This window comes from Trichosurus vulpecula, chromosome 4 (genome assembly GCF_011100635.1).
Source record: "Trichosurus vulpecula isolate mTriVul1 chromosome 4, mTriVul1.pri, whole genome shotgun sequence".
NCBI classification, from domain to species: domain Eukaryota; kingdom Metazoa; phylum Chordata; class Mammalia; order Diprotodontia; family Phalangeridae; genus Trichosurus; species Trichosurus vulpecula.
In genome coordinates this window covers 210,164,360-210,177,138 of record NC_050576.1, presented here as the reverse complement: position 1 = coordinate 210,177,138, position 12,779 = coordinate 210,164,360, and the positions used below count along the sequence as shown (strand labels likewise).

Here is a 12,779-nt window from a genome sequence, read left to right as displayed (position 1 = left end):
GATAGTCTAACAATTCTTAAATTATCTCTCTGCAATTTATTTTCTAGGTCAGTTGTTTTTCCAATGAAATATTTTACATTTTTTTCGTTCTTTTGATTTTACTTTATTGTATCTTAGAGTCTCATGAAGTCATTACTTTCCATTTGCCCAGTTCTAATTTTAAAGGAATAATTTTCTTCAGTGAGTCTTTGAGCCTCTTTTTCCATTTGGCCAGTTCTACTTTTTAAGGAGTTCTTTTCATTGAATTTTTGTGCCTCTTTTGTCATTTGGCCTATTCTGGTTTTTAGGGTGTTATTTTCAGTATTTTTTGTGCCTCTTTAACCAAGCTGTTGACTTTTTTTCGTGATTTTCTTACATCACTCTCATTTCTTTTCCCATTTTTCTTCTATCTCTTATTTGATTTTTAAAATCTTTTTTGAGCTCTTTCAAGACCTCAAATCAGTTTATCTTTCTCTTTGAGGCTTTACATGTAGCTGCTTTGATTGTCCTCTTTGAATTTGGTTGATCTTCCCTGTCCCCATACTAATGTTCTATGGTCAGGTTTTGTGTTGTTGTTGTTTTTTTCGAGGGGGGGTTACTCTTCACTTTATGTTAAAGTTGGACTCTGGTCCCAGGGTGGAGGGGTCACTGCTCCAAGCTTCAGGTTTTTGTGGGGCTGTTTTCAGAGCAAGCTCTGGGGTTCTGTAAGTTCTCAGTTCTTCCAAGATTATGTGATATAAGGAGAGGTGTGATCACTGCTTTCCTGGCCTATGCTGTGGTCTGTAAGCAACCACAAGCACTCTTTTCTTCCCTGGAACTGTGACCAAGGTCCAAGCTCCTGCTAGTGCTCCTTCTCACCCTGGAACTGCAACCCAGAACTGCATATGGGCAATACAAAAGAATCATTCTCCCAGTACCAGCAAAGGGTCCCCTGTAATCTCCTTCTGACCACTTGTCTAACTCCCTTACCTTTCTGTGGGCTCAGAGCTCCAGAAACCACTTCCCCCACCAATTCGATTGCCCCCAATGCCAGCTGCAGGCTTTCCAGAGAGGTCTATGCTGTCATGCCTGTGCTGGACTGCGCTCCACTCTCACTCCAGTGAGACAGACCTTTCCTGCCAACCCCCCAGGTCATCTATGGCTAGAAAATTGTTTTGCCCTATCCTTCTGTTGATTCTGCCACTCTAGAATTCATTTGGAGGCATTATTTTGACTGGAGGTGAATTTGAGAGAACTCAAGTGAATTTCTGCCTTCACTCTGCCAAGTTGGCTCCACCCTGTAACCTCTTTCTGACCAGTTGTTAGGCTCCCTTACTGTCTCTGGCTTAAGAGCTCCCAAAGCTGCTGGTGCTTCTGTGCCACCACTTAGTCTCACCACTGGTATTTCATCCACATGGATTCCATTGCTAGTCTTCACCCCAGTGTCATGGATCTCTTTTTCCAACATCCTAAGTTGTCTTGGGCTCAAACAATGTTTCACTCTGACCTTTTACTGGCTTTGCCATTCCAAACTTATTTGAGGCATCATTTTAAAATTGTTTTGAGGGGAATATTGGGAGAGCTAGAGTGAGTGCTTCTCTATTCCACCATCTTGGCTCCACCCCTAGAAGCAACATGAACATAGGTTTTGTTGGTTTTTTTTAAGGAAAAATATTTTTTCTTTGAAAAAAAAAATGGTATTGTTTTGACATTGACCACAGTATTTTGCCTTTCATATTAAATCAGTAGCCTAATGAGTACTGTAGCAATAACTTACATCAAAGCATAATTTCTTTGCTATATGGTATGTTGCAACAAGAACTAAAATCATTCCCACTGGAAAGGAATTCTGCCTTATGTGAACAGCAAACATATGTAGTAAGTTAAACCCCCCCCAAAAAAATTCTTAACACCAAAGTTGAGAGAGAGGGGAAGAGAGAGAGAGAGAGAGAGAGAGAGAGAGAGAGAGAGAGAGAGAGAGAGAGAGAGACAGAGAGAGAGAGACAGAGAGAGAGAGACAGAGAGAGAGAGACAGAGACAGAGAGAGAGAGAGACAGAAAGACAGAGAGACAGAAAGACAGAGAGACAGAGAGATAGAGAATTAGAACTGAGGTGTTTTTTTTTTTTTATATTTTGGAATGTAAAGTAAAAACAACAACAACTCCTAAGGATAGGCCAAAAGAAAAAAGTATACTATTATGTGTGAGAACCTATTAGTGGTCTCTGTAATGACTGTTTTTCTGGTTTTCTTTAGACTTTTGGTATGAACCATTCTTTATAGCCAGAGAATCACTAATAAAAACATATTTTTATTTAGGATTCTGGTAGTGGTGTTGTTTTTACTCTGGAAAACTTTTAATGAAGGTAGTTACTTTAAGATAAATACTGGGTAGAATTTTAGCTGAAGACTCACAGTAAATTTTGATAATAGATTCTCTCTGTCCTTTCTTCTCTTCTCTCTTCTCCTCTCATCTTTTCTCCTCTTTCTTCTTTCCTCTCATTTCCTCTCTTCCCCCAACCCCGCAAAGCTATAATAGCCTCTACAAATAGGCACTGAGGTCACTCAGTTAGAAAATCACTCCCTGCCCCTGCTATTGTATAATCTTTGGGTAATCCCAAATTTCTATCTCCACAGTCAGAGAACAAGACTTGGCCTTTTTGCCTTGCTGTAGTGGTTTAAGGTCATGATTCAACATTTATAGATCAGTCATGAAAATGTGAAGAGATTTTAATGCTATAATTTGCAGGCATTTTACCTCAGCTTTTAATTAGTCTTTTCTTTAAAAACTTTAGGAAAACATTGAAGATTTGAAACTGAATTATATATCTCAGAAAAGTTGCCCTTTAGAAATATTGTTGACTCTGTTTATTATTGCTGAAATAGGACAACACTACTTGAATCTTTGTAGACATTATTTTTAAAGATAATTACTTGTTTTTAGAGTGGCTACAATTTTGTCTTTATGATTAGTCATTCTTTACATAAATCGTAGAGTCTGCGTCTCACTTTTATTTGACATGCAAAATATCATAGGGGGGAGGTAGATTTTAATTATAACATTTCAGGATGAAGACAAACTCAAATTATTAGCATTTTTAAAAATTTATCTCAGTGCAAAATCTTGATCCCCTACTTTCTTCACTTTGTAGCTTAAATATAGTGGAAAGAAAGTTTTTAATTGTGCCCATATTTTGATTTATACACTCTCTTCCTTGTTCTGAATGAAGTACTATTTTTGTTTGTTCTCTTAGAATTTAGAATATAATGATTTGACTTTAATACCACCTTTACTAAAATGCTGCAATTCATTGTAACCTTTTAATGCTGAGTTATATAAAGCTTAACTCTCAGAGTCCAGATCCAAGCTTTGCTTCTCTTTGTTTCATGACCACAGACACTAGTTCCAATACAATTCCCCATACCTGGACCTCTCTACCCTCTTACCTCCGACTGCTGGCTTTCCTGGTTTCAAGTCCCAACTAAAATCCCACCTATGTAAGAAAGTTTTCCCAATTCTCCCTTTATGATAATACCTTTCTTCTGTTGATTATTTCCAACTTACCCTCTTTATGATTAGTTTGCATGTTTTCTCCCCCATTAGACTGTGAGCTCCTCGAGAGCAAGGACCATCTTTTGCCTTTCTTTGTATCCTCAGTGCTTAGTGCAGTGCCTAGCACATGGTAAGTGCTTAATAAATGTTGATTGACCTGTCCCTGATATCACCTGTCCCTCTTTCAGTACATCATTGCTGGAAAAAAGTTTACAAATGAACTAAAACAAATGCATCACCACTATGTGAAAACAACTCAAAGCTTATGCACTAAATTTTTCCCTGAACAGTAGCATTTTCTCCTTATACAAAGGACAGTATACTATTAATAGGAATGGGAAATTTTCAAATTCAGAAATCTTTTATAGACTATAAGCTTCATAAGGATAGGTCAACTTCTTTATATGTATCACCACCTAGCACATAGAGACTTGAGAAATGTTTGCTGTATGTGTGCATTATTAAATGAACGGATGATAATTGCATACCAGATAAAAACTAATGTCTTCATCATCTTCATTCATTCATTCATTTAAAAAATATTTATTAGTGCTTAACTAAAAGCTTTCCCTATTAGACAACTTTCAAAAATACAATATAAGTTTCTTTGAATGGAACTTTTAAAAAATTAATTTGGTAGAAACAGAAAGTTTATTTTTGCAACCATTTCATGTTTGTCCAGTTGATTAAGAGCTATGTTCCTGAAGCTTCTATTTTGAATGAAATGAAACTTTTATATCTTAATAATTTTATCTATAAACCCTGCTTGCTTTAAGTTAGATTATCAATGATAGTATTATTAAATATGCTGTTAATTTTTTTCTGTACCAACATGGAAGCAATTAGTATTTTCATTGGGCATCAGACACATTGACTACTAAGACAATGGGGTTTGTCCTCAAGTGTTCACTTTAACAATAAGAATATTTATAGTTTTTTTGATTAATCACTGCCATTGTATAATGTTCCCATTCCTCTTTTTTTGAGAATTGTGGTATGCCTTCTTTGGTGGAATAAAGTTTAGTATCTTATTTACATTTTATATTCTTTGGGAAGTGTAGAATATCTGCCCTAGAAAGCAACTTATTTCATGTCATTTTTCATAGACTAACATAAAGCACTCTTTAAGGTCAAGTATAATGTAGACTTTCAACAAGAAATTTATTGTGCAAGATTTAAAAACCAGTTTCATTGGGAGAAGGAAAGGATTATCTTTTCAGTGGTGATTCAAATTAATAGCATACTTAGAAAAGATGTTATTTTGCACTCTGAACAATTTAATTGTTCAAAATATGCTTTAGTTTACACTCTTACTTTGATGTTGGTTAGCAAATTCCCTAATTATTCAGAATTTTTTCTTGTAAACTGGAAAAAGCATGATTATTTGAATTGAATGTTAAATTTAAAGCTTATGAATGAAAATTTGGATTTCAAGAACTTACATGGGGTCAAGGATCCTAATTGTGCTGCTGAACAATTATTTACCTCTCAGCATAGTCATTGGGTAGGTAGCCTGGTATGATAGAAAAAGCACTGAAGTGAAAATTGATTTCTAATTTCAATTCTGCCGCCAACTAGCTCTGTAAGATGAAGGAAGTCACCAACCTCTTACGAATCTAGCAAAACAACCTTTTGTCTATTTTAAATGTATTCAATATATACTTAGATATGTACATGCTTTCTTCCCTAATAGCCTCAGTTCCTTGAAGAGAATGACTGCTTCATTTTTTTTATCCCCAGTACCTAGCATTGTTGTTCAGTCATTCAGTCATGTCTGCCACTTCGTGACCCTGTGGACCATTCTGTCCATGGGGTTTTCTTGGCAAAGACACTGGAGTGGTTTACTATTTCCTTCTCCAGTGAATTGAGGCAAACAGAGGTTAAGTGACTTACCCAGGGTCACACAATTAGTAAGGTCTGAACCTGGATTTGAATTCAGGTCTTCCTGACTCCAGGCTGAGCCATCTTGCAGCTTAGCCTAATACATAAGAGATACTTGATAGAGACTGGGTCTCGCTTTTATTTGACATGCAAAATATCAGAGGGGTAGGTAGATTTTAATTATAACATTTCAAGTTGAAGACAAACTCACATCTAATAGAAATAATTGATAAGCTCAAAGAGAAATAAGGAATTGGAGTACTTTAAAATTCTTTCTGGTTACCAGAGTCTGCTTTGGATGAATGTTTTGGTACTACCTCACATTGTAATTTTTAAAAATATATATATTCAAGTATAGCCTGAATATTTTGTGATAATTTTCTTTTTCTGTCATTTCAAAATATGCAAATTCTTCTCTTCGGTTAATCAATTTTGTCCTTATCTGTGCTTTCCTAGGGCTAGGGTCCTAGAAAAATGAAAGCTTTATATTTTTTTAATTTAATTTTTTTTAGTTGTTATCAATTCACTTCAATGTATCATTCATATCATGCGTAGGTTAGCCATGTACTCTTGACATTGTTTGAAATAGATATGTTTCTTTTTTATTCCAATTTTAAAAATCAAATAGTAATCTGGTGTAATTATAATAGATATTGTACATTAGGGAATATAGTTTCTAGATTCTCCCAAATCTTAGTACTTGCTTCAATACATACTAACATGTACCACTTAATTATTACTTTCATGTCATCTCCACCTCCATACATGCTTTAAATCTGCTTTTGTAGGATCATAGTATCATCAAGTTAGGACTAGAAATGACTGAGTTCAACCTCCTCATTTTACAGGTGAGGAAACTGAGACCCAGTTAAGCCTTAGGTCACACAGTAGCAAATGACAGAGTCCGGATTTGAACTCAAGTCTTCTGACTATTTCCGCTGCATAAAGATTTCACATAGAATGCTAGTAGTTAAATTAATATATGTGTTAACAATCTTAGGAACTCATTAATGCATTGTACTCTCTCCTCCCTGTCCCCACTATTTTTCTCCTCCCACTACAGAAGAAGAAAGGGACTTCATAGAGGTGAAGGCTATACACATACCACTACAAACCAGGAACACATATAGTGTTTACACAGTAAATATTTATTGGTGTAATTTTATTATAATAACCATAACTAGCATTTATAGAGCACTTTAAATTTTGCACTTTACAAATATTATTTCATTTTATCCTCATAACAGCCCTAAGAGGTAGGTGATATTATCCTCATTGTTGGTGAGGAAACTGAGGCAGAGAAAGATCACAGGAGTAAATGTCCAAGGCAAGATTTGAACTCAGGTCCTACTGACTCCAAGCCCGATTCTCTGTCTGCTGAGCTACCTTGCTGCCTTTCATTTGAAATGAATATAATTCTGTATTCCATTTCTATAATAAAAGAGTTCCTGGACTGAGTACATGGCAGATGTTTAATGTCATTATTTAGCTGAATTGACAGAATGTTTTGAATAGGTTCAGTTTTTATAAATCAATTTTTATTTTAAATGTGTCACAAGTACTGACTACTCTAAGAAAATCTGTGATAAATTCATATATAGGTAAATACCCTAATTTAGCTATTTCACATATCTTTATGTTACATTTTCTTACAGTAGGAGAAAGCTATACAAAAGCTTGTCATTTTTATTAAGTTGTACTTTTAAGAAACAACAGAGCTATGATGTTTATTGTCAGGTTACTTGCAAACTGTTTCTCCAATTTAAAATGTTTATTTTTTTCACTGATTCATTTTATTTTAGGCTTTACAAGATGAGCTGGAAAACCGAAGCATTCAGATGCGCTCCATAGAGAAAAAACTGCAGCACCGGGAGATGGAATCCCAGGAACAGGTGCCCTCTCTTCTCTTAGACTTTCTGCCTTTACTACACTATACTAGACTTTTTTACTTGGTTATATGATGCACCTTCTTAAAAACAGAAATCCAAGTCATTTCTACAACTAATTGATAAATCTCTATTTTCAAGTGGTACCATTACTTTCATTTAATGGCTTAGTTTTTAAATAACATACTTTTAGAAGTAACTGATACTTATTTGTCAGTTGAGGTCATGCTTTACTTACATATGAATTCATTACTTGGCACTATTCTGTATATAGATAGTCATTTCCCACTAGAGACAAGAGATTAATACTATAGCCTAGGTCTGGGGCAGGACATTGTCTGTAGTACTGCCTTTTAGAGCTGGGTAAAGAAAATATGGAACAGGGCTAACAAAGTATAAAGACTAGTCTAGAGCAGACAGTCATATCTGAGTGAGGTTTGAAGCAAAAACATAAATGGGAAGAACCAGGATGGAAGCCAGCAATTCAGAAACCAAGAGTCAAGCTTCTTCCAGTTTTCCCATTTCTTCATGGAGATGTACTCAACAAATTAGAGATATTTCTTATATCCTTTTTTAATGCCTTAGGGGTACCAATACACTACTTCAGTTGTCTATCTGTATATGATGCAATTCTTTCATGAGTTGTTGGTCATTAGATCTAAGCTTACTAACAGTTAATTAATATCTATTAATATTTAGTATGCTCTACCCAATTTTTTTTTGCTACTGTGCCACTATCACCTTGGCAATACAAAAGAGCTACATGGACCCACAGGCTAGTTTGTATTTTTGCCTGGGTTGCTATGGCCAAAAAAAATATTAACTTATACACAACTGAGCAAGTCCAAAAACATAGTCTATCACCTGTTCTATACTAAAAACCAACCTGTGAGGACTTACAAAGGTTTGTGTGCATAGCTTTAGAGAACCCAAAGTCGGCACCATGCCACAATACTCTTTCAGGTAACCAGAGTAATAATAACATATTAATAAACTTGAATGGGCAGAGAAGAATAAATAAATAATCAGAGAACCAAAAAGATGACCAATTTGATCTGCTAAAGGAAGAAACAGATGAAAATGTACTGCCTGCTCCATGAAGCCCTTTCTTCACAGAAGTGATCCTCTTGATAATCTGTTTGATTTCTGTGGATTTATTATATTCTGACTTGTGTCATAGTTATTTGACCATGCATCTCAACTCCCTACTAAATGGTCAGCTGTCTGAGGGCAAAACATATCCTAAATATACAAAGATTAAACAACATAGTTTTTGATAGGATGGTCAGAGGCCTCCAGTTTCTGCCATGTAAGGATCCACTGTCAGAAGTAAGGATATTTATTGTGCAGGAAAAGAAACCGGGGGAGAGGAGTGGTTAAGACCAAGGGTGAGGGGAGTTGGGATATAATAGGTGTCTTCAAGGACGTGATAAACCGATATATAGGAATGTCTGGTTCTTTTTCACTCCAGAGGGGAGAACTATGAACAATGCATGCAAGTCGCAGAGGCCTTTTTAGGCTTGATAGAAGGAAAAGCTTCTTAACAATCAAAGCTGTCTAGAAGTAAAATGAGCCACCCCCAAAGATTGTTCTCCCTCACTTGAGATCTTTGAGCAAAGGCTGAATCATTATGTGTGTTGGGGAGATTTTTTTCAAGTACAGTACTAGTAAACCACTGATCCTTTCCGACTTTGATTCTATAAGCTGTGGGTCCTAAGGACATGAGAGTAAGGGTCTGAGTTCCATAGAGTTCACACAGTTTGCTGTGTTATTTCTTGTTTGTTTGAGGCTAGGCCTGCCTTCTCAGCTTCCCCTAAATCAGCTTCAGCTGGCAACTGTTGACGCCACTAACTGTATTAAACTTCAGGGAGACAACTCTATCCAAACTATAACACACAGACACAATCTTTGCATTTGTGAAACTTATTGACTAATTGGAAAGAACACATACGCAGATAATTATAAAACAAAACAATACATGATCAGCTCATTAAAGAGAGGGAAACAAAGTGCTCTATGGGAGTTAGAGTTCGAGTGGAAATGGCCACCACTTGAGGGAATACCAAAGAGTCATTGATGAGGTAGCTTTTGTGGTTGATTTTAAAGGATGGATAGGAATTCTCAGAGAGATGTGATGATATTCTAGGCGTAGAGAACAATGGGACATAGGCATATTTCAGGTAGCTACCTAATAGTCTAGTATGGTTAGAGTGTAGATTGAAAAAAGGCTGGAGATGCAGGATGGCACCAGGTTTTGGAGAATGTTAAATGGAGAAATAATTTTAACTTTATTATGTATGTAATGGGGAGCCATTGAAGATTTTTGAGGAGAGGAATGACATAGCTAGATATATAATAAAGAATATAATATAGTGTATGCATATAATATGATATAAAGAATATAACATAATAAAGAAGCAGTCAATAAATTTTTCTTGAAGTAAAATGAATTGAATCAACTGCATGACAATGTGATGTGGTTAAAAGAGCATAAGATTGTAAGTCAGGTGACCGGGTCTGGTAGTAGTTCTACTACCGATTTGTTGCTTTTGTTTTTGATTGGGCAGGTAGGTGGCACAGGGGATAGAGTATTGGGCCTGAAGTCAGGATGACTCATCTTCTTGAATTCAAATCTGATCTCAGACTCTTACTAACTGTGTGACCCTGGGCAAGTCATTTAACCCTTTTTTCCACAGTTCATCTATGGAATGAGCTGGAGAAAGAAATAGCAAACCACTCCAGTATTTTTACTCAGAGAACCCTAAATGGGGTCATGAATAATTGGATAGTAATAGTATCAGTACTAGTTCTACCACTGATTCCTAGAGCTATATGACCTTGGGTAAGTCATTTAGCCTTTCTGGGTCACAGGAGTAGATAATTTCTAAAGTCCTTTCTAGACCTAAAATTCTATGATACTGCAGCTATTTTGTCCAATTTGCACCTTCATTATTATTTCCACTGTGACTGCATTTTGTGTCACTTAATTCCTTTGGAGTATAGAGCTTAATTATTTAGAAATAATTAAAACTATTTAGAAAGTTGCATAAGTATATTAAATTTTTAAAATTTCACTAAAAGTTCCTTCAAGCTCATGAGTTTGCTTTAGCAGTTAAAAAATATTGAAAAGATCATCTTTATTCCTTTAGTTGTCTGTCACAACAGTTGCAGTAACAGTAGTTAGTGTCATATCAGCCAATCAGGCAACTGAGATTTGTACCAAATAGTTACTAGGAAACTTTTCCCTTTTTTAACAAACAAATATTGTTCCAAAACCTTATTGTATAAAAAATCAAAATTTGACTTGACAGAATTACAAAGAAGCAGTTTCCTGGGCTTTTAAAAAATTCTTTTTTAACTTTTAAAAACATTTTAAATGTTTCTGTTTTTAATTAAAGAAAAAAATCCTGTTTTGATTTTATAATAAAAAATGAATAAGGCATTTAAAAATTGCTATGTTTTTAATTAAAAGCAAGAAGCTGGTTTTCATCGGGTCTTGTTGGGCAGTATCCTTTGTGTTCAATATTTTCCTTGTCTTAATTGAATATCCCTATCACTCCATCACATCCAAGACTGATTGAAATCAGTAAATGTACTCTTTGGACATAACTGGTTTATCACTATGTGATGCAATATTTTAAGTCTTTTGTAAAATTTAAATTATATCAGATAGCTAATGTGAAAATATTATCACCACTAATTACAAAAAGTTGACATGTTCTGTATGAAATTATAACAAAACAACACAATTTTTTGATTACACAATATCTGTTAACTTCACAGAAAAGCAGCCAAAAATTGTCCCCCCACTTTTTTAAAAAACAACCATTCCACCATAAGTAGCAAAGCAACTAAAATTATCATTCTCTTTCTGTGTACCCCATACAGGTAAGACTAGATGTACACGCACAGTATTACTTAATAAATTCATGTTGCATAGCTGTTGTATTCTGATACAGATTGAATTGTTATCTAGACCTAAACTATAAAATCCACTTCAATGAGTGAAAATTGTTTTCATTTATTCATATTAAGATTGAAGAATGTATTAGCCCTTGATAGACCATCTTTTCTTATATCTTATGGAGAAAGAAGAATGATTATATATCAAGGAAATAGAAATAGTAAAAGTAGAATGTTATACTTTTGTGGGGGAAGAAAGCCTGCTTATCCATAAAATGCTAAGTGTTCCAAGAATCTAGAGTCATCACCAAACTGTGATTCTGCAGTAGAGTAGGAGTTGAGTAGAGGATGCTTTCATTCAGCAGAAATTTATAGAGCACCTACTAAGTGCTGTGAGAGTACAATGGTTAATGAGACCTGGGCTCCTTCTATCAAGGAGCTTATGATATAGAAAGAGAAACATATAGAACAAATGCCCTGACCTGGCATCATCCTTTTGGAGCCTAATTCCATCTCCCGCTGTGTTAGCTATCCCTATCAGCTAATGTAATATGTAAATTTTGTGTCATCTGTAAATTTGATGAGCGTTCTTTCAGTGATAAAAATGTTAAATAGCATAGGGCCAAGCATGAATGCCTAGGATATTGCAATGGAGATCACCTGTCATGGAGACATTAACAACTACTCTGAATCTAGTCATACAAACAGTTGAGTATACTTCTGTATTATCATTTAGTCCACAGCTCTCCATCTTTTCCACAAGAATAGTATTAGATACTTTCTCAAAAGGATGACTAGTCTAGGAATTTATATCCATATTATTTCTGTCATCTATGAGTTTAGTCATCCTATTTTTTAAAGGCAAAAAGATGTTAGTCTAGCATAAACTGTGCTCAATAAAAGCTCTTTATAGTCACTGCTTCTATTTCTAGGTGTTCACTATCTCTTTAATGATGTATTTTAGAATTTTCCCAAGAATCAAAGTCAAGCTCACTGGCCTATGTTTTGTAGATTCTGTTCTTCTCCATTTTCTGAAAATTGAGATATCTGTCTCCAGTCTTACAGCACTTCACCCATTTTCCTTGATCTTTTAATTATCATTAACAGTAGTTCAGCAATTACACCTGCCAATTTTTTGAAAGGATATAAATCATCCAAATGACACAAATTCACCAAGGGCAACTAAATACTCTTTTACTATATTCTTAATTATCTTGAGTATCAAATACCTCTTACTCATTTTTGTTGTATCATTTCCAGTGTCTATTCTCCTTTGTAGTAAAAACAAAGACAATAAGAATTGAGCAGCTCTACCTTCTTTCTTGTAAGTTATCATAATCTCATTTTGCCCCAAACCAAGGTATTAGCTTGTTTTTTTTAATCTTCCCTTTTCTTTTAGTATAATTTTTAAAAATAATTTTCTTTTTAAAAAATTGTGCTTAGCTTCCCTTACTAGCTTGTTGTAGGACCATTTAAGCTTCACTCAGTCATTCTCTGTTATGTGGCCTTGTTTTCATCTTCTGAACATTACTTATTTAAATTTAATTTGATCAGTGAGATCCCTATGTGTTCCCATTGGTTTCTTCAGAAACATCTCAAT

General features: G+C 35.0%; 1 protein-coding gene across 2 annotated transcripts in view; it reads left to right on the top strand.

Moving 5' to 3' along the window:
- Positions 1-12,779, top strand: part of CEP112 (centrosomal protein 112) — a 495,213-nt gene that overhangs the window by 421,549 nt on the left and 60,885 nt on the right. For both annotated transcript variants that reach the window (XM_036753261.1, XM_036753260.1), the window contains exon 24: positions 7,193-7,282. In XM_036753261.1, coding sequence (XP_036609156.1) covers positions 7,193-7,282 — 90 coding nt within the window. The remainder of the gene's footprint in view (positions 1-7,192; positions 7,283-12,779) is intronic.